General features: G+C 46.1%; 1 protein-coding gene across 2 annotated transcripts in view; it reads right to left on the bottom strand.

Annotated features, from left to right (window-relative positions):
* Positions 1 to 25,520, bottom strand: part of cyb5b (cytochrome b5 type B) — a 33,679-nt gene extending 8,159 nt beyond the window's left edge. Inside the window, exons 1-3 of one of the 2 annotated variants that reach the window (XM_078400793.1) lie at positions 25,311 to 25,520; positions 14,823 to 14,951; positions 11,573 to 11,599 (exon numbers count right to left, since the gene is read on the bottom strand). In XM_078400793.1, coding sequence (XP_078256919.1) covers positions 11,573 to 11,599; positions 14,823 to 14,951; positions 25,311 to 25,454 — 300 coding nt within the window. In that variant the 5' untranslated portion in view covers positions 25,455 to 25,520. Of the gene's footprint in view, positions 1 to 11,572; positions 11,600 to 14,822; positions 14,952 to 17,431; positions 17,608 to 25,310 lie in introns of those variants that run through there. The other variant, XM_078400794.1, reaches the window with a different exon arrangement.
* Positions 25,521 to 27,747: the final 2,227 nt, after the last annotated feature.

The following is a 27,747-nucleotide window of genomic DNA, read 5'->3' as shown; positions in this document are numbered from 1 at the left end:
AGATTGGGGGAGAGAGATTGGGGGAGAGAGATTGGGGGAGAGAGATTGGGGGGAGAGAGATTGGGGGAGAGAGATTGGGGGAGAGAGATTGGGGGAGAGAGATTGGGGGAGAGAGATTGGGGGAGAGAGATTGGGGGAGAGAGATTGGGGAGAGAGAGATTGGGGAGAGAGAGATTGGGGAGAGAGAGATTGGGGAGAGAGAGATTGGGGAGAGAGAGATTGGGGAGAGAGAGATTGGGGAGAGAGAGATTGGGGAGAGAGAGATTGGGGAGAGAGAGATTGGGGAGAGAGAGATTGGGGAGAGAGAGATTGGGGAGAGAGAGATTGGGGAGAGAGAGATTGGGGAGAGAGAGATTGGGGAGAGAGAGATTGGGGGAGAGAGAGATTGGGGGAGAGAGATTGGGGGAGAGAGATTGGGGGAGAGAGATTGGGGGAGAGAGATTGGGGGAGAGATTGGGGGAGAGAGATTGGGGGAGAGAGATTGGGGGGAGAGAGATTGGGGGGAGAGAGATTGGGGGGGGATGGAGAGATTGGGGGGAGAGAGATTGGGGGGAGAGAGATTGGGGGGAGAGAGATTGGGGGGAGAGAGATTGGGGGGAGAGAGATTGGGGGGAGAGAGATTGGGGGGAGAGAGATTGGGGGGGAGAGAGATTGGGGGAGAGAGATTGGGGGAGAGAGATTGGGGGGAGAGAGATTGGGGGAGAGAGATTGGGGGGAGAGAGATTGGGGGAGAGAGATTGGGGGGAGAGAGATTGGGGGGAGAGAGATTGGGGGAGAGAGATTGGGGGGAGAGAGATTGGGGGAGAGAGATTGGGGGGAGAGAGATTGGGGGGAGAGAGATTGGGGGATGATTGGGGGGATGATTGGGGGGGAGAGAGATTGGGGGGGAGAGATTGGGGGGGGAGAGATTGGGGGGGGTGAGAGATTGGGGGGGAGAGATTGGGGGGGGGAGAGATTGGGGGGGAGAGAGATTGGGGGGGGGAGAGATTGGGGGGGGAGAGATTGGGGGGGAGAGATTGGGGGGGAGAGATTGGGGGGGAGAGATTGGGGGGGGAGAGATTGGGGGGGGAGAGATTGGGGGGGGAGAGATTGGGGGGGAAGAGATTGGGGGGGAAGAGATTGGGGGGGGAGAGATTGGGGGGGGGAGAGATTGGGGGGGGGAGAGATTGGGGGGGGAGAGATTGGGGGGGGAGAGATTGGGGGGGGAGAGATTGGGGGGGGAGAGATTGGGGGGGGAGAGATTGGGGGGGGAGAGATTGGGGGGGAGAGATTGGGGGGGGAGAGATTGGGGGGGAGAGATTGGGGGGGAGAGATTGGGGGGGGAGAGATTGGGGGGGAGAGATTGGGGGGGGAGAGATTGGGGGGGGGAGAGATTGGGGGGGGAGAGATTGGGGGGGAGAGATTGGGGGGGAGAGATTGGGGGGGGAGAGATTGGGGGGGGAGAGATTGGGGGGGGAGAGATTGGGGGGGGAGAGATTGGGGGGGAGAGATTGGGGGGGAGAGATTGGGGGGGGAGAGATTGGGGGGGGAGAGATTGGGGGGGGAGAGATTGGGGGGGGAGAGATTGGGGGGGGAGAGATTGGGGGGGGAGAGATTGGGGGGGAGAGATTGGGGGGGGAGAGATTGGGGGGGGAGAGATTGGGGGGGAGAGATTGGGGGGGGAGAGATTGGGGGGGGAGAGATTGGGGGGGGAGAGATTGGGGGGGGAGAGATTGGGGGGGAGAGATTGGGGGGGGGAGAGATTGGGGGGGGAGAGATTGGGGGGGGAGAGATTGGGGGGGGAGAGATTGGGGGGGGAGAGATTGGGGGGGGAGAGATTGGGGGGGGAGAGATTGGGGGGGGAGAGATTGGGGGGGGAGAGATTGGGGGGGGAGAGATTGGGGGGGGAGAGATTGGGGGGGGAGAGATTGGGGGGGGAGAGATTGGGGGGGAGAGATTGGGGGGGGAGAGATTGGGGGGGGAGAGATTGGGGGGGGAGAGATTGGGGGGGAGAGATTGGGGGGGAGAGATTGGGGGGGAGAGATTGGGGGGGGAGAGATTGGGGGGGAGAGATTGGGGGGGGAGAGATTGGGGGGGGAGAGATTGGGGGGGGAGAGATTGGGGGGGGAGAGATTGGGGGGGGAGAGATTGGGGGGGGAGAGATTGGGGGGGGAGAGATTGGGGGGGAGAGATTGGGGGGAGAGATTGGGGGGGAGAGATTGGGGGGGAGAGATTGGGGGGGAGAGATTGGGGGGGAGAGATTGGGGGGGAGAGATTGGGGGGGAGAGATTGGGGGGGAGAGATTGGGGGGGAGAGATTGGGGGGGGAGAGATTGGGGGGGGAGAGATTGGGGGGGAGAGATTGGGGGGGAGAGATTGGGGGGGAGAGATTGGGGGGGAGAGATTGGGGGGGAGAGATTGGGGGGGAGAGATTGGGGGGGAGAGATTGGGGGGGAGAGATTGGGGGGGAGAGATTGGGGGGGAGAGATTGGGGGGGAGAGATTGGGGGGAGAGATTGGGGGGGAGAGATTGGGGGGGAGAGATTGGGGGGGAGAGATTGGGGGGGGAGAGATTGGGGGGGAGAGATTGGGGGGGAGAGATTGGGGGGGAGAGATTGGGGGGAGAGATTGGGGGGGAGAGATTGGGGGGGAGAGATTGGGGGGGAGAGATTGGGGGGGAGAGATTGGGGGGGAGAGATTGGGGGGGAGAGATTGGGGGGGAGAGATTGGGGGGAGAGATTGGGGGGGAGAGATTGGGGGGGAGAGATTGGGGGGGAGAGATTGGGGGGGAGAGATTGGGGGGAGAGATTGGGGGGAGAGATTGGGGGGAGAGATTGGGGGGAGAGAGATTGGGGGGAGAGAGATTGGGGGGAGAGAGATTGGGGGAGAGAGATTGGGGGGAGAGAGATTGGGGGGAGAGAGATTGGGGGGAGAGAGATTGGGGGGAGAGAGATTGGGGGGAGAGAGATTGGGGGGAGAGAGATTGGGGGGAGAGAGATTGGGGGGAGAGAGATTGGGGGAGAGAGATTGGGGGGAGAGAGATTGGGGGGAGAGAGATTGGGGGGAGAGAGATTGGGGGGAGAGAGATTGGGGGAGAGAGATTGGGGGGAGAGAGATTGGGGGAGAGAGATTGGGGGGAGAGAGATTGGGGGGAGAGAGATTGGGGGGAGAGAGATTGGGGGGAGAGAGATTGGGGGGAGAGAGATTGGGGGGAGAGAGATTGGGGGAGAGAGATTGGGGGAGAGAGATTGGGGAGAGAGATTGGGGGAGAGAGATGGGGGAGAGAGATTGGGGGAGAGAGATTGGGGGAGAGAGATTGGGGAGAGAGATTGGGGAGAGAGATTGGGGAGAGAGATTGGGGGAGAGAGATTGGGGGAGAGAGATTGGGGGAGAGAGATTGGGGGAGAGAGATTGGGGGAGAGAGATTGGGGGAGAGAGATTGGGGGAGAGAGATTGGGGAGAGAGAGATTGGGGAGAGAGAGATTGGGGAGAGAGAGATTGGGGAGAGAGAGATTGGGGAGAGAGAGATTGGGGAGAGAGAGATTGGGGAGAGAGAGATTGGGGAGAGAGAGATTGGGGAGAGAGAGATTGGGGAGAGAGAGATTGGGGAGAGAGAGATTGGGGAGAGAGAGATTGGGGAGAGAGAGATTGGGGAGAGAGAGATTGGGGAGAGAGAGATTGGGGAGAGAGAGATTGGGGAGAGAGAGATTGGGGAGAGAGAGATTGGGGGAGAGAGATTGGGGAGAGAGAGATTGGGGGAGAGAGATTGGGGGAGAGAGATTGGGGGAGAGAGATTGGGGGAGAGAGATTGGGGGGAGAGAGATTGGGGGAGAGAGATTGGGGGAGAGAGATTGGGGGGAGAGAGATTGGGGGGAGAGAGATTGGGGGGAGAGAGATTGGGGGGAGAGAGATTGGGGGGAGAGAGATTGGGGGGAGAGAGATTGGGGGGAGAGAGATTGGGGGGAGAGAGATTGGGGGGAGAGAGATTGGGGGGAGAGAGATTGGGGGAGAGAGATTGGGGGAGAGAGATTGGGGGAGAGAGATTGGGGGGAGAGAGATTGGGGGGAGAGAGATTGGGGGGAGAGAGATTGGGGGAGAGAGATTGGGGGGAGAGAGATTGGGGGGAGAGAGATTGGGGGGAGAGAGATTGGGGGGAGAGAGATTGGGGGGAGAGAGATTGGGGGGAGAGAGATTGGGGGGAGAGAGATTGGGGGGAGAGAGATTGGGGGGAGAGAGATTGGGGGGAGAGAGATTGGGGGAGAGAGATTGGGGGGAGAGAGATTGGGGGGAGAGAGATTGGGGGGAGAGAGATTGGGGGGAGAGAGATTGGGGGGAGAGAGATTGGGGGGAGAGAGATTGGGGGGAGAGAGATTGGGGGGAGAGAGATTGGGGGGAGAGAGATTGGGGGGAGAGAGATTGGGGGGAGAGAGATTGGGGGGAGAGAGATTGGGGGGAGAGAGATTGGGGGGAGAGAGATTGGGGGGAGAGAGATTGGGGGGAGAGAGATTGGGGGGAGAGAGATTGGGGGGAGAGAGATTGGGGGGAGAGAGATTGGGGGGAGAGAGATTGGGGGGAGAGAGATTGGGGGGAGAGAGATTGGGGGGAGAGAGATTGGGGGGAGAGAGATTGGGGGGAGAGAGATTGGGGGGAGAGAGATTGGGGGGAGAGAGATTGGGGGGAGAGAGATTGGGGGGAGAGAGATTGGGGGAGAGAGATTGGGGGGAGAGAGATTGGGGGGAGAGAGATTGGGGGGAGAGAGATTGGGGGGAGAGAGATTGGGGGGAGAGAGATTGGGGGGAGAGAGATTGGGGGGAGAGAGATTGGGGGGAGAGAGATTGGGGGGAGAGAGATTGGGGGGAGAGAGATTGGGGGGAGAGAGATTGGGGGGAGAGAGATTGGGGGGAGAGAGATTGGGGGGAGAGAGATTGGGGGGAGAGAGATTGGGGGGAGAGAGATTGGGGGGAGAGAGATTGGGGGGAGAGAGATTGGGGGGAGAGAGATTGGGGGGAGAGAGATTGGGGGGAGAGAGATTGGGGGGAGAGAGATTGGGGGGAGAGAGATTGGGGGGAGAGAGATTGGGGGGAGAGAGATTGGGGGGAGAGAGATTGGGGGGAGAGAGATTGGGGGGAGAGAGATTGGGGGGAGAGAGATTGGGGGAGAGAGATTGGGGGGAGAGAGATTGGGGGGGAGAGAGATTGGGGGGAGAGAGATTGGGGGGAGAGAGATTGGGGGGAGAGAGATTGGGGGGAGAGAGATTGGGGGGAGAGAGATTGGGGGGAGAGAGATTGGGGGGAGAGAGATTGGGGGGAGAGAGATTGGGGGGAGAGAGATTGGGGGGAGAGAGATTGGGGGGAGAGAGATTGGGGGGAGAGAGATTGGGGGGAGAGAGATTGGGGGGAGAGAGATTGGGGGGAGAGAGATTGGGGGGAGAGAGATTGGGGGGAGAGAGATTGGGGGGAGAGAGATTGGGGGGAGAGAGATTGGGGGGAGAGAGATTGGGGGGAGAGAGATTGGGGGGAGAGAGATTGGGGGGAGAGAGATTGGGGGGAGAGAGATTGGGGGGAGAGAGATTGGGGGGAGAGAGATTGGGGGGAGAGAGATTGGGGGGAGAGAGATTGGGGGGAGAGAGATTGGGGGGAGAGAGATTGGGGGGAGAGAGATTGGGGGGAGAGAGATTGGGGGGAGAGAGATTGGGGGGAGAGAGATTGGGGGGAGAGAGATTGGGGGGAGAGAGATTGGGGGGAGAGAGATTGGGGGGAGAGAGATTGGGGGGAGAGAGATTGGGGGGAGAGAGATTGGGGGGAGAGAGATTGGGGGGAGAGAGATTGGGGGGAGAGAGATTGGGGGGAGAGAGATTGGGGGGAGAGAGATTGGGGGGAGAGAGATTGGGGGGAGAGAGATTGGGGGGAGAGAGATTGGGGGGAGAGAGATTGGGGGGAGAGAGATTGGGGGGAGAGAGATTGGGGGGAGAGAGATTGGGGGGAGAGAGATTGGGGGGAGAGAGATTGGGGGGAGAGAGATTGGGGGGAGAGAGATTGGGGGGAGAGAGATTGGGGGGAGAGAGATTGGGGGGAGAGAGATTGGGGGGAGAGAGATTGGGGGGAGAGAGATTGGGGGGAGAGAGATTGGGGGGAGAGAGATTGGGGGGAGAGAGATTGGGGGGAGAGAGATTGGGGGGAGAGAGATTGGGGGGAGAGAGATTGGGGGGAGAGAGATTGGGGGGAGAGAGATTGGGGGGAGAGAGATTGGGGGGAGAGAGATTGGGGGGAGAGAGATTGGGGGGAGAGAGATTGGGGGGAGAGAGATTGGGGGGAGAGAGATTGGGGGGAGAGAGATTGGGGGGAGAGAGATTGGGGGGAGAGAGATTGGGGGGAGAGAGATTGGGGGGAGAGAGATTGGGGGGAGAGAGATTGGGGGGAGAGAGATTGGGGGAGAGAGATTGGGGGGAGAGAGATTGGGGGGAGAGAGATTGGGGGGAGAGAGATTGGGGGGAGAGAGATTGGGGGGAGAGAGATTGGGGGGAGAGAGATTGGGGGGAGAGAGATTGGGGGGAGAGAGATTGGGGGGAGAGAGATTGGGGGGAGAGAGATTGGGGGGAGAGAGATTGGGGGGAGAGAGATTGGGGGGAGAGAGATTGGGGGGAGAGAGATTGGGGGGAGAGAGATTGGGGGGAGAGAGATTGGGGGGAGAGAGATTGGGGGGAGAGAGATTGGGGGGAGAGAGATTGGGGGGAGAGAGATTGGGGGGAGAGAGATTGGGGGGAGAGAGATTGGGGGGAGAGAGATTGGGGGGAGAGAGATTGGGGGGAGAGAGATTGGGGGGAGAGAGATTGGGGGGAGAGAGATTGGGGGGAGAGAGATTGGGGGGAGAGAGATTGGGGGGAGAGAGATTGGGGGGAGAGAGATTGGGGGAGAGAGATTGGGGGGAGAGAGATTGGGGGGAGAGAGATTGGGGGGAGAGAGATTGGGGGGAGAGAGATTGGGGGGAGAGAGATTGGGGGGAGAGAGATTGGGGGAGAGAGATCGGGGGGAGAGAGATCGGGGGGAGAGAGATCGGGGGGAGAGAGATCGGGGGGAGAGAGATCGGGGGGAGAGAGATCGGGGGGGGAGAGATCGGGGGGGGAGAGATCGGGGGGAGAGAGATTGGGGGGAGAGAGATTGGGGGGAGAGAGATTGGGGGGAGAGAGATTGGGGGGAGAGAGATTGGGGGGAGAGAGATTGGGGGGAGAGAGATTGGGGGGAGAGCGATTGGGGGGAGAGAGATTGGGGGGAGAGAGATTGGGGGGAGAGAGATTGGGGGGAGAGAGATTGGGGGGAGAGAGATTGGGGGGAGAGAGATTGGGGGGAGAGAGATTGGGGGGAGAGAGATTGGGGGGAGAGAGATTGGGGGGAGAGAGATTGGGGGGAGAGAGATTGGGGGGAGAGAGATTGGGGGGAGAGAGATTGGGGGGAGAGAGATTGGGGGGAGAGAGATTGGGGGGAGAGAGTGGTGGAAAGGGGGGTGGGGAGAGTGAGAGTGGGGCTGGGGATGAGAGAATGGGGTGGGGAGGAGAGTGGGACTGGGGAGGAGGGCAGGGTAGGGTGGGGAGGAGGGAAGAGTGGGGGCGTGGAGGAGGAGGGCTGGGGCAGCAGGGGTGGGGGAAAGGTGGTGGGGGGGATAAGAGAGTGGGGATGGGGGTTAGGGAGACAGTGGGGGTCAGGGAAGATGGGAGAGTGGAGGGTAGGGAGGGGGAGGGGATAAGGGGGATTGGGTGGGGGGGTTGAGGGTGGGGGTGGGGGAGAGTGGGGGTGGGAGGAAGGGAGGGAGGTGGGGGCAATAGGGGTAGGGAGGGAGAAATGGGGTTGGAGGTGGGGCTGGGAGGAATGGGGGTAGGGGAGGGGCAAGTGGGGGGAGTGGCATGGGTAGGGGCAAGTGGGGGAGGGGCGTGGGAGTGGGGGCAAGGGGGGGGCAAGTGGGGGTGGGGAGGGGGGATGGAGTGGGTCAGTGGGGGCAATAAGGGGGATTGAGTGGGGGGGTTGAGGGTGCAACAATACAGGAGAGGCTTTGGGTCCAGGGCTCACTCAATCACACCCTCTCCCCTTCCCTGTCCCCCCTCTACGAGGAATGGGCCCAACAGGTCCACTCGGTCTAGTAACCACATAAAAGTTGACATAAACATCCATCACAGTGGATTCCTCATTCCTCACTGTGATGGAAGGCAATAAAGCTCAATCTTCTTCCTCTTGTTCTCCCGCAGTCGGGGTCGGGGTGGCAGCGACACGGCCTCTTCTTACCAAAGACCGCGGGCTTCACGATATTAAAGTCCACAGGCCCCATGGTTTAGTACAGCATGGAAACTCTTTGGCCCGCTGATCATTGGCTGACCGTTCATACCAACTCCATGTTATCTACTTTCACATCGGCTCCCTACGCACTGGGAGAACTTTTTTTGCCTAGAACCATCCACCCACAAACCTGCAATTCTTTGGGATGTGGGAGGAAACCAGAGCACCCGGAGGAAAACCACACGCTCACAGGGAGAACATGCAAACTCCGCAGACAGCACACAAGGTCAGGATCAAACCCAGGTCGCTGGCACTATGAGGCAACAGCTCTACCAGCTGCGTCACCTTGATACCCACAGTTCTTGCATTTCAAATCCTTAGAAAGCTTGAATTCACTTTACAGTCTGACTTAATTTTGAAGTCTCAATATTGGAATTGATTTATTATTGTCACGTGTGCCATGGTGCAGCGAAAAGCTTGTTTGTATGCTATCCAGTTAAATCAGATTGTACTACACACAAATACAATCAAGCCATATACAAGTATAACAGATAGCGCAAAGAGAAAAATACCAGTGTAGAATATAGACTTTAGAGATAGTGTGGAAACAGGCACTTTGGCCCACTGAGTCTTCGCCGACAAATGATCACCCAGTACACTAGCAGTATCCTACACACTAGGGATAATTTACAGAAGCCAATTGACCTACCCGTACGAATTTCAAATGTGGAAGGAAAACAGAGCATCCAGTGAAAATGGAGAAAGTACAAACTCCGTACAGACAGCACCCATAGTCAGAATCGAACCTGGGTCTCCGGCGCGGTAAGGCAGCAAACTCTACTGGTATATCACAGTGCCACCCAGTTTACACCATTGTAGCATTACAGTGGAGAAAAAGTCTAATGTCTGCAATGAGTTAGGTTAGAAGATCAGGACTACACCCTAATTTATAAGTATGTATCATTCAGTCGTATGATAACAGAAGGGAGAAGCTGTTTCTAAGTCTGTTGGTATGTGTATTAAGCTTTTGTGCCTTCTGGAGAGGGCTGAAGAGGGAATGAGCAGGGTTAAAAAGGTTTTTGATTATGTGGTATTGCCATAATGTGAGAAGCACAGTGCCAGGTTGTTCGCAGCAAAATACAAATCAAGAAAGACCAAATAATCTGGTTAACGTTTAAATATTAGAAAGAACACAAAGGATAATTTGCCTCCTTTCATTCTGAACAATGCCATAGGATCTTTTTGTTTACAGATAGCGCGGAAACGGGCCCTTCGGCCCACTGAGTCCGCAGTGTAGATCTCTCTCCAGCGTCAGCCTGGATATTATGCTGAAGGGGCTCTGGTGGGAGGGATGATGCTGACAGACAAACAAAACTGCCATAACGGATTCACAGAGACAAAAATAAATGAAAGCAGGATTTGAAATGCATTGCTTCATCTCCTATACAACAAAATTTTAATTCAAGGATTGGGCTCCGATTACTGAGAAGCGCTAGATATGCTCATTGGTTATAATCGGGTTGCTGGGATTGGTGGAGTTCAGTCTACTGCAAATGTTTCAGGAGATAGATGTGCTATTGGAAAACATAATGGGTATTTGTGTTAGATTGGGAACAAGTGGCGCAAAGGATTTTTTTCATCGACTGAATCTCAATTAAAAATGTTATTTGGTATTATCAACTGTTATTAAGAAAATAAACACAAAACAGGATTGAAATGATAGATAAGTGATATTATTACGAGACCACAATAAGACACACTCCTCAATCCCTATGTTCCTCCACGGGTACACGAGATCCCAGCCGCCTTTACTTGGCTCATGCCTTTTTCCTTAACAGAGCCTGAATTTCTCTCGACATCCAAGGCCTTGCCCTTCACTCTAACAAGAACATGCATATCTTCAACTCTCACTATCACAATTTTCAAAAACATTCCCAACAGTATCCAAAAGGGTATATCTGCTGTTGAGGGGAAAAGGCACACACTGCCTACCCCTTTCCTGGTGATCACCCATCTACATCTGCTATACCTTAAGTGTGATCACCTCACTAAAACTCGCATCTATGAAGCCCTCAGTATTCCAGACAATTCTGAGATCGTCCATTTGCAGCTCCAGTTCCTTCATGTGGTCATTCAGGTGCTACAGTAGGATAGACTTTCCACAGGCATAGTCCTCAGGGACAAAATAAGTTTCTTTGACTTCAGACATCCCACAGGGAGAGCATACTGGTGCCCCAATTACCATCTGCACTAAGACCAAAGAGTTACAAAGGATTAGGTAGTCATTTTGTGGGCAGTAGTATAAGTATCCCTCTGGTGCTCACAGATCTCAGCTGGAGATTCATTCTCACCAGGCAGTGCCACTTTGATCTCCCCCATGGCCTCATTAGCCTCGTCCAAATCCCTTCCATTCGTCCTCCTGGAGATTTTAGGAGTCAGTCTGAATCTATAGCTGGATTAAATCTATACTTGGTTAGGGTTAGTTAATTTGAATCTTTCGTCACCCTCAGCTCAGCTCCTTACTGAAGCATCAGGAGCCATAAGCTCAACACTTAGCTTCAAGCACAGCTCTTAACCTCAACACAAAAGCCTTTCCCAGCTCAACCTCACTGCTAGTGCCTGCCTTTCATTTTGTCATCACTTGGAACAGTCACTACTGGCCAATAACTGCTTATTTTTAAATAATCAGTTCTGCTCCTTCTCTCAACTACTCACTCGCAAGTGAAACTTAAGTTTCCTCATGTCAACACAGCTTTTTAAATCTCCATGCAGCACCTCATCTCAGCTGCTCACTTGCTGATGTCATTTTGTGCTGGCATTTATTGTAAAGGATATTTTAAATAAGTAATATAATAAATAATTATGTTGACTAGATTAAAGGAAAATCATCTGCAATTTTGACCGTAAAAATAAACAGAAATATCATATTGAACTGAATAAATGTTATTAGCCAAATACGTATACATCCAAGCAATTTGCCTTGGTGCTTTGTTCGCAAGTAACAACATGATATAGGGTAGACAATTAAAAATAAAACATTATAATTTAAACATGTGAAGAATGAAATATAATACCAGAGCAACAGGAGGCTACAGACTTTTGGCTGTTGAGTAGAGCTACTGCTTGTGGAAAAAAAGCTGTTTTTATGTCTGGCTGTGGCAGCTTTGACAGTTCGGAGTTGCCTTCCAGAGGGAAGTGCTTGAAAGAGTTTGTGGCCGGGGTGAGAGAGGTCAGAGATAATGACAATATGGGATAAATTGTTTAAACAGCACATTATTATTGCAAAACATTTATTTATAATCAGTATGATAACTGATAGTTCTTTCCTTACCTTAGAATTTTCCTTTTTCCGATCAGCCTACAAAAAAAAATATTTTTAAGATGTCAGCTAGAAACGAAAAAGCTACTAAATGTTGAAAATCCAATACAAAAATAAAATGCTGAAAATAATTCAGCAGTTCAAACTGCATCTGTGCAGAAACAGGTTCGACCAAAAACATCAGCTTTGTTTCTCTCTCCTCAGATGCTACTTGACTAGACGTGCATTTCTAGGTTTTTACATTAAGATACAACTGGCTGCAACAATGCCTTGTTTAAAGAATTGAAGTGCTATTTCCTGGAGGTACATACTATTTTGCAACAGAAAAGATTATTTTTGGAATACACAACACCCTTCAGCCTCAACAATGTCATCTTTCTGTGAGTAGAATCAGTGGAAATGTGTCCCTATTAATCAGGCATATTTTTATCCCTTGACTTTTTTCTGAATGAAAACAAAGGTGCAAAAGTAACAGGGTTAGACAATAGACAATAGGTGCACGAGGCCATTCGGCCCTTCGAGCCAGCACCACCATTCAATGTGATCATGGCTGATCATTCTCAATCAGTACCCCGTCTCCGCCTTCTCCCCATACCCCCTGACTCCGCTATCCTTAAGAGCACTATCTAGCTCTCTCTTGAATGCATTCAGAGAACTGGCCTCCACTGCCTTCTGAGGCAGAGAATTCCACAGATTTACAACTCGTGGGTGAATTTAATTTCCCCAATATTGCCTGGGGCTTACTTAGAACAAATTCTGGCCTGTCTAATCCTTATACAGTGTATCCAAGAGGGCCTCCTAAAACTGTATGTCCAACTCAAAAGGGGGATCATACTGGACATGGTATTGAGAAACAAGCCTGGTCGCTGACCAGTGTTTCAGTGTGCACAATGCCAGTTTTTAAGACTGTTTTAAATAGCTATGAATCTGAACCTTTGGAGAAGGTACTAAATTGGGATAAGGCAGCATTAATAGATAGGAGTCAGGGAGAGTAAATTGGAAGTAGTTATTATTGGGATGACATGTGACATGTGGGAGTCATTTGAAGGCAAGTTGATCAAAGCTGAGGCATGCCAGTAAGGTGGTGGGGTAAGGATGGCAAGGTAAAGATATAATGGTTGTATATTTAATCAAAAAGAGAAAGGAGGTGTATATTCAGTTTAAGATGAAATCGGACTGGTCCTTTGAGAAATATAAAGCAAATAGGAAATAATCCTGCTGGAAGGGCCAAAAAGGGCCATGAATGTCTTTGGCGAGACGGATTAAAGAAAATCTCAAGGCCTTTTATACGTACATAAAAAACAAGAGGAAAAGCAGGGAGAGGGTAGGATCGCTCAAGAATAGAGGAAGGAATTTGTGCTTGGAGTCAAAGAACTAAATGAGTACAATGTGTAGGAAAGAACTGCAGATGCTGGTTTAAATTGGTCTAAAGAGGGTCTCGATCCGAAACGTCACCCATTCCTTCTCTCCAGAGATGCTGCCTATCCCGCTGAGTTACTTCAGCATTTTGTGTCTAAATGAGAACATTCCATCTGTATTCACCAAGGAGAAAGACATGAAGGACAGGGGGATCAGTGTGGAGAATACTATATGCTTAGGCACTTTGAGATCAAAGAGGTGATTCGGGGGTTTTGAAGGGCACCAAGGGAAATTAATCCCGTAGGCCTGATGGTTATATCCCTGGTTAGGACAGGGGCTTTGACGAAGATCTCTGCAACTTCTCTAGCCATAGTCGAGGTACCGAAGGACTGTGAATAGGTAATGTTATTCCTTTAAGAACGGAAGTGGACATAACCCAGGGAATTATAGGATAGTGAGCCTCACGTTAGTAGTAGGGAAGCTACTGAATAGTACTCGTCGGAATAAGATTTACTCCTATTTGAAAGGGGATGTGCTAATTAGGGTCAATCAACACATCCTTGCAGGCAGCAGGTCACGTCTTACTAACTTGATCGAGTTTTTTTGAGGAGGTCGTGAAGGTGACCAACGAAGGTGAAGGTGGTGGGTGTTATCTACATGGATTTTGTTAAGGCATTTGATAAAGTCCCCCATGGTAGAAAAAGCAGAAGATTACAATCCACAGAATTTACAATAACTTGGTCATATGGATTCAAAACTGGTTTACTCACAGAAGACAGAGGGTTATGGGGGAAGGATGTTATTCTGGCTGGAGGTATGTGTCCGGTAGAGTACTGCAGAGATCTGTGCTGGGACTTCTGGTGTTTGTGATATATATAAAAGACTTGGACGTAAATGTAGATGGATTGGCTTGCAAGTTTGCAGATAACACCAAGATTGCTGGAGTTGTATACAGTAAGGCTGCCAAAGAATACAACGGAATATAGATCAACTACAGAAATAGGCAAAGAAATGACTAATGGAGTTTAATCCGAGCAAGTGTTGGGGGTTACCCTTAGGGAGGTCAAATGTAAGGGGAAGGTATCCAGTTGATGGCAAGACACTGAACAGCATTTATGTAGGGAAGGGTCTTGTGGTCCAGGTACACAGTCCCCTGAAGGTGGCAACACACTTACATAGGGAAAGTATGGTCTGCTTGTCTTCATTGGTTGTGGCACCGAGTGCAAGAATCAGGAAGTCAGGATGCAGCTCCACAAGTCTTCAGTTAGCAGCATTTGGCATACCATGTACAGATGGAGAGGGTGCAGTTGAGGTTTACCAGAAAACTGCCTGGATTATGAGATATTAACGACAAGGGGAGGTGGAACAGACTTGGATTTTCTCCTCTGGAATATCACAGATTGAGGACTAATAAAAGTATATAACATTATATAATTATAATTATAAGAATATATAAGTATATAAGAGTTGAGACCTGATAGAAGTATTTAAAATTTTGAGAGGCATAGATGGGATAGACTGTCGGAACCTTTTCCCCAGGATGGAAATATCAATGACGAGAAGTTACAGCATTCGGGTGAGAGTCAAAGTTTAAAGAAGATGTGCAAGGCCAGCTTTTGTTTTACACATTGGGTGGCAAGTGCCTAGAACATACTGCCTGGGGTGGTGGTAAAGTTAGATATGATAGGGTTGTTTAAGAGGCTTCTAAATAGGCATATAGATATGCAGGGAATGGAGTGATATGTATCATATGAAGCCAGATGAGACTAATTTATCTTGGCACCGTGTTTGTCTCAGACATTGTGGACATTTGTGCAAACCATGGAAATTTAAATAACTTGAAAGTAAGTTAAACATTCAACCAGGAGCATACACCAGGAGCAACATAAATTATATTCCATACCAAATCAAGTTCTCCAATGAAATACTGCTTCAGCATCTCTCTGGCATCAGATGAATGTCCCACATCTTCAAAGCTTTCCGTGGCATCTCCTCCAGCTTGTTCAAAGAGCACCTCCTCTCCACCAGGATGCTACAACAAAAATGTTAGCAATTCAAAAATGCATCCAGATCAGGATTTGCTTGGTTTGATGTAAATAAACCATCTACAATATTATGCTCTCACCAAGATTTCCATATAACATTACTACAAGACAGAGGAGCAGAATTAGGCCATTCAGCCCTCGAGTCTGCTCCACCTTTCAATCACGGCTGATCTATTTTTCCCTCTCAACCCCATTCTCCTGCCTTCTCATAGAAAATGGGTGGAGTAGCCCATTCAGCTCTTCGAGCCCACACCACCATTCAATATGATCATGGCTGATCATCCAAAATCAGTATCCCATTCCTGCTTTCTCCCCATATCCCTTGATTCCGTTAGCCTTAAGAACTTCAACTATTCTCTTGAATACATCCCCATAACCTTTGACACCGTTCCCAATCAAGAACCTGTCAATCACCACCAAATACATACCTAATGTCATGGCCTCCACAGCCACCTGTGGCAATGTATTCCACAGATTTATCACCCTCTGGCTAAAGAAATTCCTCTTTATCTCCATTTTGGTATGTCCTTTTATTCTGAGGCTGTGCCCTCTGGTTCTAGACTCTCCCACCACTAGAAATATCCTTTCCACTTCCACTCTATCTAGACCTTTCATTATCCAGTAGAGGTTCAATGAGGTTCCTCATCCCAAACTCCAGTGAGTACAGGCCCAGAGCCTTCAAACGCTCATATGTTAACCCAACCAGCCCATGGATCATCCTTGTAAGCCTCCTCTGGACCCTCAACAAAGCCACAACATCCTTCCTTAGGTAGGGGGCCCAAAAGTATTACAAAAGTGATCTCACCAGTGCCTGAAAAAGCCTCAGAACTACATCAATGTTTTTATATTCTAGTCCCTTGGAAATTAATTGCCCTGGATTTGCCTTCCTTACCGTCGATTCAACCTGCAAATTAACTTTTTGGGATTCATGTACCAGCATTCCCATGTCCCTTTGCACGTCCAATTTCAGAATCCTCTCTCCATTTAAAAAGTAGTCTACACCTTTATTCCTTCAACCAGTGCAAGACAATACACTTTACTGCACTGTATTCTATTTGTCACTTCTTTGCCAACTCTCTCAACCTATCCAAGTCCTTCTTCAGCCTACCCGCTTCAACATTATCTGCCCTTCCGCCAATCTTTGGATCATCCGCAAACATGACCACAAAGTGTTCTACAGAGGTCGGTTTTACTTCTGCTACTTTTCACGTTATATGTTGATGATCTGGATGATCTTCCCTCATCCAGATCATCAACATACAACGTGAAAAGTAGCAGGACCAACAACAGAACACCATTAGTCACTGGCAGCCAACTGGAAAAGGCCCTATTTATTTCTACTCTTTGCCTTCTGCCAGTTAGCCAATCTATCCATGCTAGTACCTTGGCTCTAAAACTATGGGCTCCTATTTTGTTTAGAAGACTCACGTGTGCCACCTTAAAGGCATTCTGAAAATCCAAGTAAACAATAACCACTGACTTTCGTTTGTCTTTTCTGCTTGTTACCTCCTCAAAAACTCCAACAGATTTGTAAAGCAAGATCTCCCCTTGACAAAACAATGTCAACTTCAGCCTCTTTTATAATGTACTTCAATGTAACCAGAAACTTAATAATCTCTTCCTCTTAGGCATGTGCCCAACAAGCCTCACCAACTTTTACAGATGCACCCTAGAAAACATTTTTTTGGTACACATCACAGCATAGTTTAGGACAGCTCCATCCAAGACAGTGAGAAACTGCAGAGAATTGTGGACTCAGCCGGGATCATCATGTAAACCGACCTCCCTTCCATTGACTCCATCTACACTTCATGCTGCAATGCCAAAGCCACCAGCATAATAAAGGACCAGTCTCACCCTGGTCACTCCCTCTTCTCCCCTTTTGAAATGCATATCTCCAGATTCAGGGACAATTTTTAATGTAATTTTAATTTATTTACAAATAGGTGCAGGAGTAGGTATTCGGCACTTCGAGTCAGCACCGCCATTCAATACGATCATGGCTGATGTTGAGAGCAAGTTTGTTGTTCACACAATCAGAGTATCGATCTCTCTCCTGCACTCTGACTCATCATTACGTTATTTCCCAATAAAAGATATTGTTGCAGCTGCATCTGGCTACACTGTCATGAGTAGAAAGACAGTAGAGCAACTCAACTGTTTTTTGTTCATACCATTTTCTCCCATTCTAAAATTTGAAAGATGGGTTCAGAAGTTGCTAAGTATGTAGTTTGCATGATTTCCTACAAATATGCCGAGCCCTTACAACGCTTGATGAGGTTTTAAACAATTAGAGAGCTTCAAAGAGAAAGCAAAAAGCTACTTCGGCACACTGAGTAGACCGTTTAGGAACTTCATTAAAGGAGGAGTGGCAACGTTGACCCAACCAAGATGCCATAGATAAAACCTTATTTATCTATACATGAATCATCAAAATAAATTTATGAAAACAGATATAGTTGCTTACCAGTTTTCCTAAATTAAACTTAACTGAAAGATGACTTAGAATAAATGAGTTCCTCCTGATTAGTTGATGTCCAAGTAAATCACAATAATTTCCTCCCTTTCTCATCTTAAGATTCAAGCAAGATCTTTCTCTGTTGGCCAATGAACCATTTTGGATAAGATATCAATGTTCTGAAGGAATAAATATGAATTTACCTTATCAAATATTTTTTTAAGATAATCACAATTAATCACGAAGGTAGAAACGCAGAAATGGGCACTTCAGCCCTTCATGGCTATATTCAATGATGGAGCAATCATGGCTAATCTATTCCTACATTCTACCAATGCTCCATGATGCCTTATGTCTATGTCTATCTACCTTATTTTCAAATACATTCAGTGACTTAGTCTCCAGTGGCTTTGGTGATAGAGTGACAGGTGGTAGGTGATAGGCGACAGGTTCGCCACAATGTGCACAGAAATTTCTCTTCATCTCAGTACCAAATCCTAAGATTGTGCTCCCTCCTACTGACATTCTGCAGTGGGACATTACAGACATGGAGGGAAACAGCGTTAACTTTGCGCTTTGTGACATGGAACAAAAACTAGCAGCCCACTGAAGTGGATTTTTAGATGTACTGTCCTCTTTGGAAATAACCCCATCATCACAAGATACAAGATCATAATATCTGATGTGTTAATATATTTAGATATAACAGAGGATTGTTTTTGTAACAGCAGAGTAACCCCTGGGCTGTCTTCAGGAGCTTAAAGATCTGACATTGGGCACATATGGAAATATGTAACAATACATTGGGAAGCAATGATAAATAGCTCTTTTGGTAATGCAGGTGATGGAGTAGTTAATTGAGAGAGTCCAAGAAATGCAGGCAACCTCTGAAGATATGTGGTAACTGACGTGTCCAGTTCAAGTGTTATTAACCTGGTAACTAAAGCTTTAAGCGAACAATGTGATGTTTTAAGGCCCAGAGATTTGCAAGTACACAGTGATCGTGCAGGGAAAGTAATGTCCAAAGCAACTGTTTTATGCAACTCATCTTGTGTTGGTCAAGCAGTGAAAATTAAATGACCACCCATTAGTTGAAGATGCTGCACCTTATTTCTCAATGCATGTAAAATGCCATGCTATGTACAAAGTCCTCTTCTTTATGTAGATGATAGACTGATATTTGTCCAGGGTACAGATTTATGCAAGTGATTATTTTAGTCCACAACTGCGTTATATTTGTAGCTAAAGGCAGGTCTGGCTTGAGAAAGACAAAACCAATGACCCAATATCACACAGCGTTCAAGACAGGCACCTTTTTCTCCAATGCTCCCTAACCACATTTGCTTCGCAATACTCCCAAACACCAACTAACCACCATTGCCCCGACCACACAATCCTATCTTTCTGCAAGATTCTACCCTGATTCTTGGATCTCTCCACTCATACCATATTCGTGGACATCCTTTCTGTTCCAGGCATGTTCCAGGGCTTCACAAAATTCTAGCAAATTATTTAACGGTTACTGTCTTCGTGTTCCAAAACAAAAATGTTCCTGTCGCTTTTGCAAAGCCCAAGTAAATCAATACTTCTCAGGACACAAATATTTTGTTCTGTGAGCATTATGTACAATAGATTGGGACGGATCAGGTGAAATTATTTATGCTCTCTGTTAAAAATATTGTTTTGAAGGCACATCAGTCCCAATTGGTTTGATCTCAGTGCAAACAGAAACACAAGGATAATTTATCATTACTGTATTGTAGTGCATTTAAAAACAAATGGTTTAACTACTCTTCAAAATGAATGTTAATATTGTCCAATATTTGTGTACCCTCCTATCACTTAAAATGAAAAATACTTCATGCAAAATTTCATTATGCTTATGTTTTCATAGTGTTCCCCCCACCCCCCAAACTTGCAATACCAATAAGACAATTTCTAAATTCCAAGAAATGCCTTTGGACACCATTTAAAATAGTGCAATATAATTTACATCTTAAAAACATTTTTGGCCTAGGGAACACGATGGAACAATGAAAAAGCATCCTCACAACTTGAAAGCATTGTCTTAAGATCTCTGCTTGAAACAAATGAAATACTTAAACTATGAATGCAGTGCCTAAATATTGAAAACAAAGTCTCTAAGTAACAATAATCAAATTTGGGACTGCATATGAAGCAACAAGTATTAAGCAGGGGAGATAAAAAACATATTCTTCAAATGTTGATGCACCTATCATTAGATTAATAACTTTCGCAATGTAAGTATAAATGGACAACTTATCCGAAGCCATGGTGTTTACATCAATGTTTTACTTGGTTCCACTTTATCACCAAGCTCAGTTGGTTCATGTTGGCAAAACAAATTCAACGATCCCAATGTATTTGTTTCTCCATAGCCTCACCTTATCTCAATTCTGCAAATTATGCTTGTTTAGACTGAAGCCGATGGAGAATTTGGCAACAAATGATGTTGGATTTAAGCCTTTCGATTGACAAAAACATCCATGCAAGATAAAAATCAGAACTTGGCATTCAGAAAGTATTTATTCGAACGTGAGCGTACTGTTGACAGTATCTTCCTACATTTGGCTGATGATTAACAAATGACTGTTGGAGGAAATCGATTGGATACATTCTGCTTTTTGTGAACCAGATATCAAATATACAACTGTTCAAATTCAATCCCATTTAGCATGACTGTTCTGCTACACAATACAGTGGAGTGTGTCTTTCGTGTGGAAGAGGCTGGACTTTCTTACCAGCAGGATTGTGTTGTTACTTCCATCCATGCTAACTGGACAGATGTATATGCCACAGACAAATTGGCATGGACATGGTCAAGTTGCTTTCTCCTTCAAGTTGATTTGCTTAATACCTGTCAGTGACCATGTCTGGCAGCTGGATCTTTCAGGACTCTGCCAACTTAATCAGTGACAGTGCTACCTAACTATTCTAGATAATGGACTGAAATCCCCCACCATCTGCTGCTTTTATTACTTTAAGCAGTTGTTATTCAAAAACCTTTGTACGATTCAGCACGTTAGACTGCTCTGGAAAATTAGAGGCCTGCGATTAGTGGTGTACCTCAGGGATCGGAGCTGGGCCCATCGCAATTTGTCAAATACATAAACAATTTGGATGAAGATGAGTATCAAGAATTATTGCAGGATCTTGAACAGCTGGCCAAGTGGGCTGAGGAATAGAATATGGAGTTTAATTCAGATATGTGAGGTGTTGCATTTTGGGAAGTCAAACCAGGGCTGGGCATTTACAGTGAACGGTGGGGCCCTGGAGTGATGTGGGGCAGAGAGATATCGGAGTACAATTACATTGTTCCCTGAAAGTGACAAGATAGTGTGGTGAAAAAGGCTGTTAGCACATTAGCATTCATCAGTCAAGAAACTTAAGTATTAGTCGGGATGTTATTTAAATTGTGAGTTAAAGACGTTGAGTTATAGTTGTGCAAGACATTGATGAGGTCATTCTTGGTGTATTGTGTACAATTTTCATCACCCCGATTTAGGAAAGATGTCATTAAGCTGGAAGGGGTGCAGAGAATATATAAGAGGATGCTTCCAGGACTCGAGAGCCTAAGTGATAGGGAGAGTTTGGGCAGGCTCAGACTTTATTCCTTGGAGCACAACAAGGTGGGGTTCACCTTATGAAATAATCACGAGGAAAAAAGATTGGGTGAATGTAGTCTTTTTCCCCAGGGTAGGAGAATCAAGAATCAGAGTTCATAGGTTGAAGACAAGAGGGGAAACATTTACGGAATCTGAGGGGCTTCAATGATTTATAAATGACTTGGATGTTACTATAGAAAGCCACACACCCAAATTTGATGATGGCACCAAGATGGTGGCATCTTGTGATAATATGTGAAGGATTATACCCTTCTTTTGCACATCACCATCTCTGGTGGGTCTGCACAGTGGGTCTGCACAGGACATACTCTGGGGCTGTAATGGACTCTGGCACATTGTCTATATGGTGTTTATAATTATGTCATGCTGCTACATGACTGGAATGTGGGTCAAATCTCCCTATAAAAACACCAGTCTCCAAACAGAGTTGAAATATTGGCTTAAATTTTCTGAAATTTCTTAGAAATTCTTAGGTTTCATTGAATTAGAAAATAGTAAATGGAGGTTCTTTATTCAAAAAAAGTGACAAAGGAGGAACATGACACTTTAATTGGGAAATATTACAAACTATTCATAAAGCCTTAAAATTAACAGTGGAAGCAGATTCTGAATATTTAAGGCAGAGATAGACAGATTCTTGATGAGCAAAGGGATGAAAGGTGATGTGATGTGGACAGAAATATAGGGTTAAGATCACACAGATCAGCCATGATCAAGTTAATTCACATGTAGGATTATGAAAAAAACTTTACAAGATCAACACAGTAAGATGGGGTGGAGCAGAGGTCACTTTGTCATGTTTACATGGTAGTTTAACCATTTTTAGCCTTGCCATAGTCCTACCCATTCATTTCATCTTCTGCTAACTTTGTAATTTAGTGCCTCCACTACCCAGTTTAAAATGCGAAACAACCAACTCGAGTTCATCAAACTGCAAGCAAGTCCTTAATATTTATTGTTTCCAAATGTGAACAGGGTGCTCAGGCTGAGCGATCGTAATGAAGAGGGAATCCTTTCAGCCCATCTCTATCTCCCACTCCCTGATATTCAAACACAGCAAATCTACATTTTATGAAGTTGTTTAACTAGTTTCAATCCTGGAGTTTTTGTAACCTTTCAAAATGCCGCTGTTTCTTGACCTGCCCAATACAAACAGGCGCCTCGGTTACATCAAATTTTGTCCACTAAAACCAAAATCCCTTATGAGGTCTGTAAAAACAAGGATTTAACGCATTGACAAAATCCTCACTGTGTGATTTAAAGAGAGTTAACATTGCTACTTAGCAATTTCTATTTGAAAACAAAGAATATAAAAGTTGATTTGAAACCCCCTTTTAAATTTCTTTCCATTGTTCCATTTTGGCACCTGGCACCTTTCGTGATTTATATTTCTCCCAATGGCAGGATGTAGATGTAGATTATTGTTTTGGCAAATTTTATGTTTGTTTCTTTGAGTTATATGCTGGTCCTTAATCTCTGAAAGCATCAATGGCTTTGTTACTTTTTAAAATACAGGCAGTTCCCAAAGGTTCCATTTCCAAGAACTATCCAGAAGACAATTTTGCTATAAGTCAGAAACATCCATTCCCAACAGTTACTCATATTGTATAATTCTACATGCTTGCTAGAATTCGTTCACTTTTTTTAAATAATCACCCAAACACTCATCATTAAAATGAAATATACCAGTCCGTAGTGAATACCATGAAACATTTATAATTATGCTTGAAAAATACTTTGAAAATGTATAGGAGAATTTGCATAAAGTCAGATTTACATAAATCGGGTCATTTACAACCCAGGCAAGCTCTGTAGAACCTTGGTTAAGTTTAAGTTAAAATGAACTAACAAGTTAGATGATAGAGGCAAAATGTTTGAAATCGGTTTCCAAGATGAATGACCTTTTTAAGCAGATAAATCAAATGGAAAATATGTTTTGGTCACCATCTAACTCCTCAACAATATTCCATCACCTGAGGTACAAATTCAGGTATAAAACTGAATACATCCACTTTTCTGAATGGATGCTCAATCCAATCCACAATAAAGCATCGATTTGATTAGTCCTGGCTGGAATGTGTATTAGCTACAAGATATTTTGCAGTAACTCATGATCGTCTTTGATATATACATCTTCCCATTGATATCCAAGTGTGGAAATCTCAGCTAAAATTCTAGTGCGGTGCCATTGGAGTGCTGATTGTTGGATGTTAGATTGTGAGATGTACCTTTTTTTTAAAAATGGGGCTTTAAAACTGAAATCCTATGCATACTAACAATCCCTTGGTGTTATTTTGATGGAGTTCAGGGGAACAATTCTCATGTGCTGATCAATTTCCTCTTCAAATCATTACACATTGTGAGAGCATGCTGCTCTTGTCGTTACAGTAAGCTTCGATTAAAAATACTTGAGAAGCAAATGACTGAAGCTGAAAACCTGAAATAAAAACAGAAAATGCTGGAAATATTCAGCTGATCAGGTCCCATCTGTGGAGAAGGTAGCAAAGCTAATGTTTCAGTCAAATTGACCTTTTGGATGGAATAAAGATAATGGTAAATGACTTTATGTAAAATTGTCTTTTTCATAATCCCTCTCGCATCCACTTTCATTTATAATAATAATAAATTGTATTTATCATAAGTTGGTTGAGACAGGGTCAACAGTACAATGAAATGTATTTGGCAAGACAACGGGTCACCTCAGCAGTAATATTCCATGGATAAATAAGATTAAAAACATGACATTAGTAAGGTAAAAAGACAATATTAAAAATAGGTAAAAAGACAATATTAAAAATAATCAACATATATGATTTGAAATGTGTTTATGAGTTCAGAAGCCTGAGGGTAGAACCTGTTCTTAAGTCTGGTGGTACGTGCAGCCATACTCCTGTATCGTCTGCCTGGCAGTAACAAGAACAGCTATGCTGGGTGGCTGTGGTCCTTGATGATGCTGCGTGCCTTCCGCAGGCACCGCCGGTAGTAAATGTCCTGAATGGCCGGGAGACAGTTGCCAGTGATGTGCTGTACCATCTTCACCACTCTCTGTAGTGATTTGTGGCTGTGGGCAGAACAGTTCCCGTACCAGACTGTAATGCAGCCCGTCAGCAGGCTCTCGATGGTGCATCTGTAGAAGTTTGTGAGGATGCTGGCGTTCATGCCAAACTTCCTCAGTCTTCTCAGGAAAAAGAGCCGCTGGTGGGCCTTCTTTGTTATTGTGTCCGTGTGCAGTGTCCAGGAAAGGTCCTCTGTGATGTACACACCGAAGAACTTAAAGCTGCTGACCCTTTCATCCTCAGCATCACTGATGTGGATGGGGAGGTGTCCACTCCCCCGCTGTCTCCTGTAGTCCACGATCATCTCTTTAGTTTTGCTGACATTGAGAGAGAGGTTATTTTCCTGGCACCAGCTGTTTAGTGCCTTTACCTCCTCTCTGTAGGCCATCTCATTGTTGTCTGTGATGAGGCCCAAGATGGTCATGTCGTCAGCAAACATTCTGATGCTATTTGAGCTGTGCTTAGCAACTCAAGTGGCCTAAATTCAATTGTTATACATTGAAATGTTTGAAACTTTTGTTAGCATTAGCAGGACATGAATGAATGAAATAAGGGAAGGGTAACTGGATTTGGTCAGTGGCAAAGTAAACTGAAAAGTAATGCTTTGGAAAATAAATTAGAATGGGAAGATGCAACAGGGGAATCTAATCTTGCTTGAAATTGACTATTTTGATTTATAAACAATAGTTAAATAATTTATTACAAAAATAAGTGTCTGAATAAACACTTAAATCACCGAGCCATAAAGCCACAGGTCAAGTGTTGTAATCTGGGATTAATATGGATGAATGCCCAGTGGTCGGTGTGGACTTGGGGGACCAAATGCCCTATATCTGTATGACTATTAAATATCAAGTATACACATTGCTTTAAATTGCACAGTACTTCAAATTCTAAAAGATCCAAGAAAAATTGCATATTACAAATATAGAATAACACGATAGGACTTTGACATTTGAACATGGAGAAGTCGTTCACTAATATTGCATTTTATCATTTAACCGAAATTTAAATTACATTTAAGTATAAGGACTTACATCAAAAAAAGGAATGCACATTTAAATAGGACGACATTTTAAAAAGTCGATTATACACATTGAAAGATCATTTTAAAATCATTACATGTTACAGCAGCACTCTTACGAAATTGAATGGGCGGCGTTTAACAACAAATTTAAAACTGACCTCCTCCAAGAATTTAGTGACATCGTACACTTTGTCGTGTAAGACCAGCCACGTGGATTTGCTATTGTCGTGAGTTTTCACTTCTTCCATTGAGAAATAGTTCACCTCCGGCCCATTGTCAGCGCTGTCCGTTTGCTCCCCCATTTTGCACCTCCACCGGTTCCCTGCGCTACCGGCTGCACTTCTCTCGCTCGGCGCCCGGGCGCCGCGTGACCACCATCTCGCGAGGGCTCAGGTGGCAACGGCCAATCGCGCGTTGGGCGTTGACGCGAGGCGCTCGAGCAGAGTCCGCCGGCAACGCCGACCGTGAGTGGCGCGCACGTGACCTGCTCACTGCATGTCTTTGCTGAAGTGGACAACAGGTTGTCGTGAATGATCAAATCTTATTTGAATAATCTTGATCTGAATTACTTCAAAAAAAGCGGTTAAAAAAACCCCATTTTCTTAGCAAAATATGTTAGGAAAATGCAAAGGGAATATTGTTAATGTGAAATGAGAATTCTTGATTAGTACGGGTGTCAGGGGTTATGGGGAGAAAGGCAGGAGAATGGGGTGAGGAGGGAAAGATCAGCCGTGATTGAATAGTGGAGTCGACTTTTGATGGACCAAATGGCCTAATTCTACTATCCCTTATGACCTTATGAGAACCTTATACTGGTTTTCAGTAAATATTCACATTCAAATGTGTATTATAATTATATTAAGGGATAGGACTGACCTGAATTATTTTTCTTCTTTTTTTGTATACATGGGGATTGAATATGTCAGGCTAGTTATATTGTTCTTAATCTCATCTGTGAATTCCGACATGTTTACATTTCACAATGCCAACTTTTCTATTTAAAAAAAAGTGATCAAAATACTCAATGGGTTAGGGGGTACTTTGAGACAGAAACAGGATTAGCATTTCAAACGGAAAAGTTTGAGATAAAACTTTAAAAATGCCAGGAAGGTAGAAGGTAAGAAAGATTAAATGACAAATTAAAATGCAGAGTGAGAGAGCCTGTAAAGAGATTAATTAATAAAAAGAAGAATATAAAAAATTTTGGACACAAAGGGCTGGAGTAACTCAGCGGGTCAGGCAGCATCTCGGGAGAGAAGGAATGGATGACGTTTCGGGTTGAGACCCTTCTTCAGACCCGAAACATCACCCATTCCTTCTCTCCAGAGATGCTGCCTGACCCGCTGAGTTACTCCAGCATTTTGTGTCTACCTTCGATTTAAACCAGCATCTGCAGTTTTTCCTCCAAAATATTTTTAAAGTTGGATAGACTGTATGAAAGTCAAAAGCTGGAATTGGTGATTATCTTAGGTTGTTGAAAATTAGGACTTGTTCCTTGCGATCAGTTTTGACACTTGTAGGAAACTGAAAATAGAGTTCAGAGTAGGCGCGGCAAGAAGAATTTAAGTTGCAGGTAAGTAGAAGTTTGAGGTCATCATCAGAGTCTCCAAGCACATTTTCCAGGTGAGGTCATATTTAAAATGTACTGTGTATTCTATTTAGTAAAGACATTTGTTACATCAGGCTTTGTGTAAAAGCCATTTGTTCAGAGAAGTCTTTCACAATATTTCAACCAGCTTTTCATGTGAATAATCCCTTAACTGCATAGCAACCATCTGAGACCCATTGGAGAAACGTGAAACTGCAGATACTGGATTGTCGAGCAACAAACAATGTGCTGAAGGAGCTCAGCAGGGTGAGCAGGTTCTGTGGGGGGAAAGGAATTGTTGAGACAGGAAGTGATTTGTGGACAGAGAAAGGCTGAAGGATGTTGGTCAGATGAGGCAGGAAGGGAAGAGGAGGGGTGGAGCTGAGAGATAGAGATTCCATCTTGTGTATGGATAGAGGTGGGGTCAGAGCAGAGATCTAAGAAAGAAAGGAAATGTGAAATAAAGGAAATACCATTACCCACAGTAGGAGGGAAACCATTTTTTCTGAAAAAGGACGGGGTTATTCAGGTGTCCTGGAGTGGAATTTGTCATCATGAGAGCAGATTTGGCTAGTTTTTATCATATGCAGCAAGGTGTAATGAAATTCCTCGATAAAATGAAACTCACTCGCCGAGAGTATCAGATCACACCCAGACATTCACGGCTATAACACTAAACATACAATTAACAAAATTTCCTTATATGCGGATGATGTACTATTATACATCACAAATCCTGAAATTAGCATTCCAAATTTACTAAATCTCATAACTCAATTTGGCTCATTCTCCGGATATAGAATTAATTGGTACAAAAGCGAAATCATGCCAATTACGGAACAAAATCCGGTTATACTTCAGCAATTCCTTTTTAAAATTGCCTATGAAAAGTTCAAATACCTTGGAATCTACGTGACCAGGAAATATACTTCTTTATTTAAATCAAATTTTCCTTCTTTAGTTACTAAATTACATAGAAATATCCAATTTTGGAAAACACTCCCCAT

Source organism: Rhinoraja longicauda, chromosome 6 (assembly GCF_053455715.1).
Source record: "Rhinoraja longicauda isolate Sanriku21f chromosome 6, sRhiLon1.1, whole genome shotgun sequence".
NCBI classification, from domain to species: Eukaryota; Metazoa; Chordata; class Chondrichthyes; order Rajiformes; family Arhynchobatidae; genus Rhinoraja; species Rhinoraja longicauda.
The sequence above is the reverse complement of the archived record's forward strand: the minus strand, read 5'-3'. Positions and strand labels throughout refer to the sequence as shown.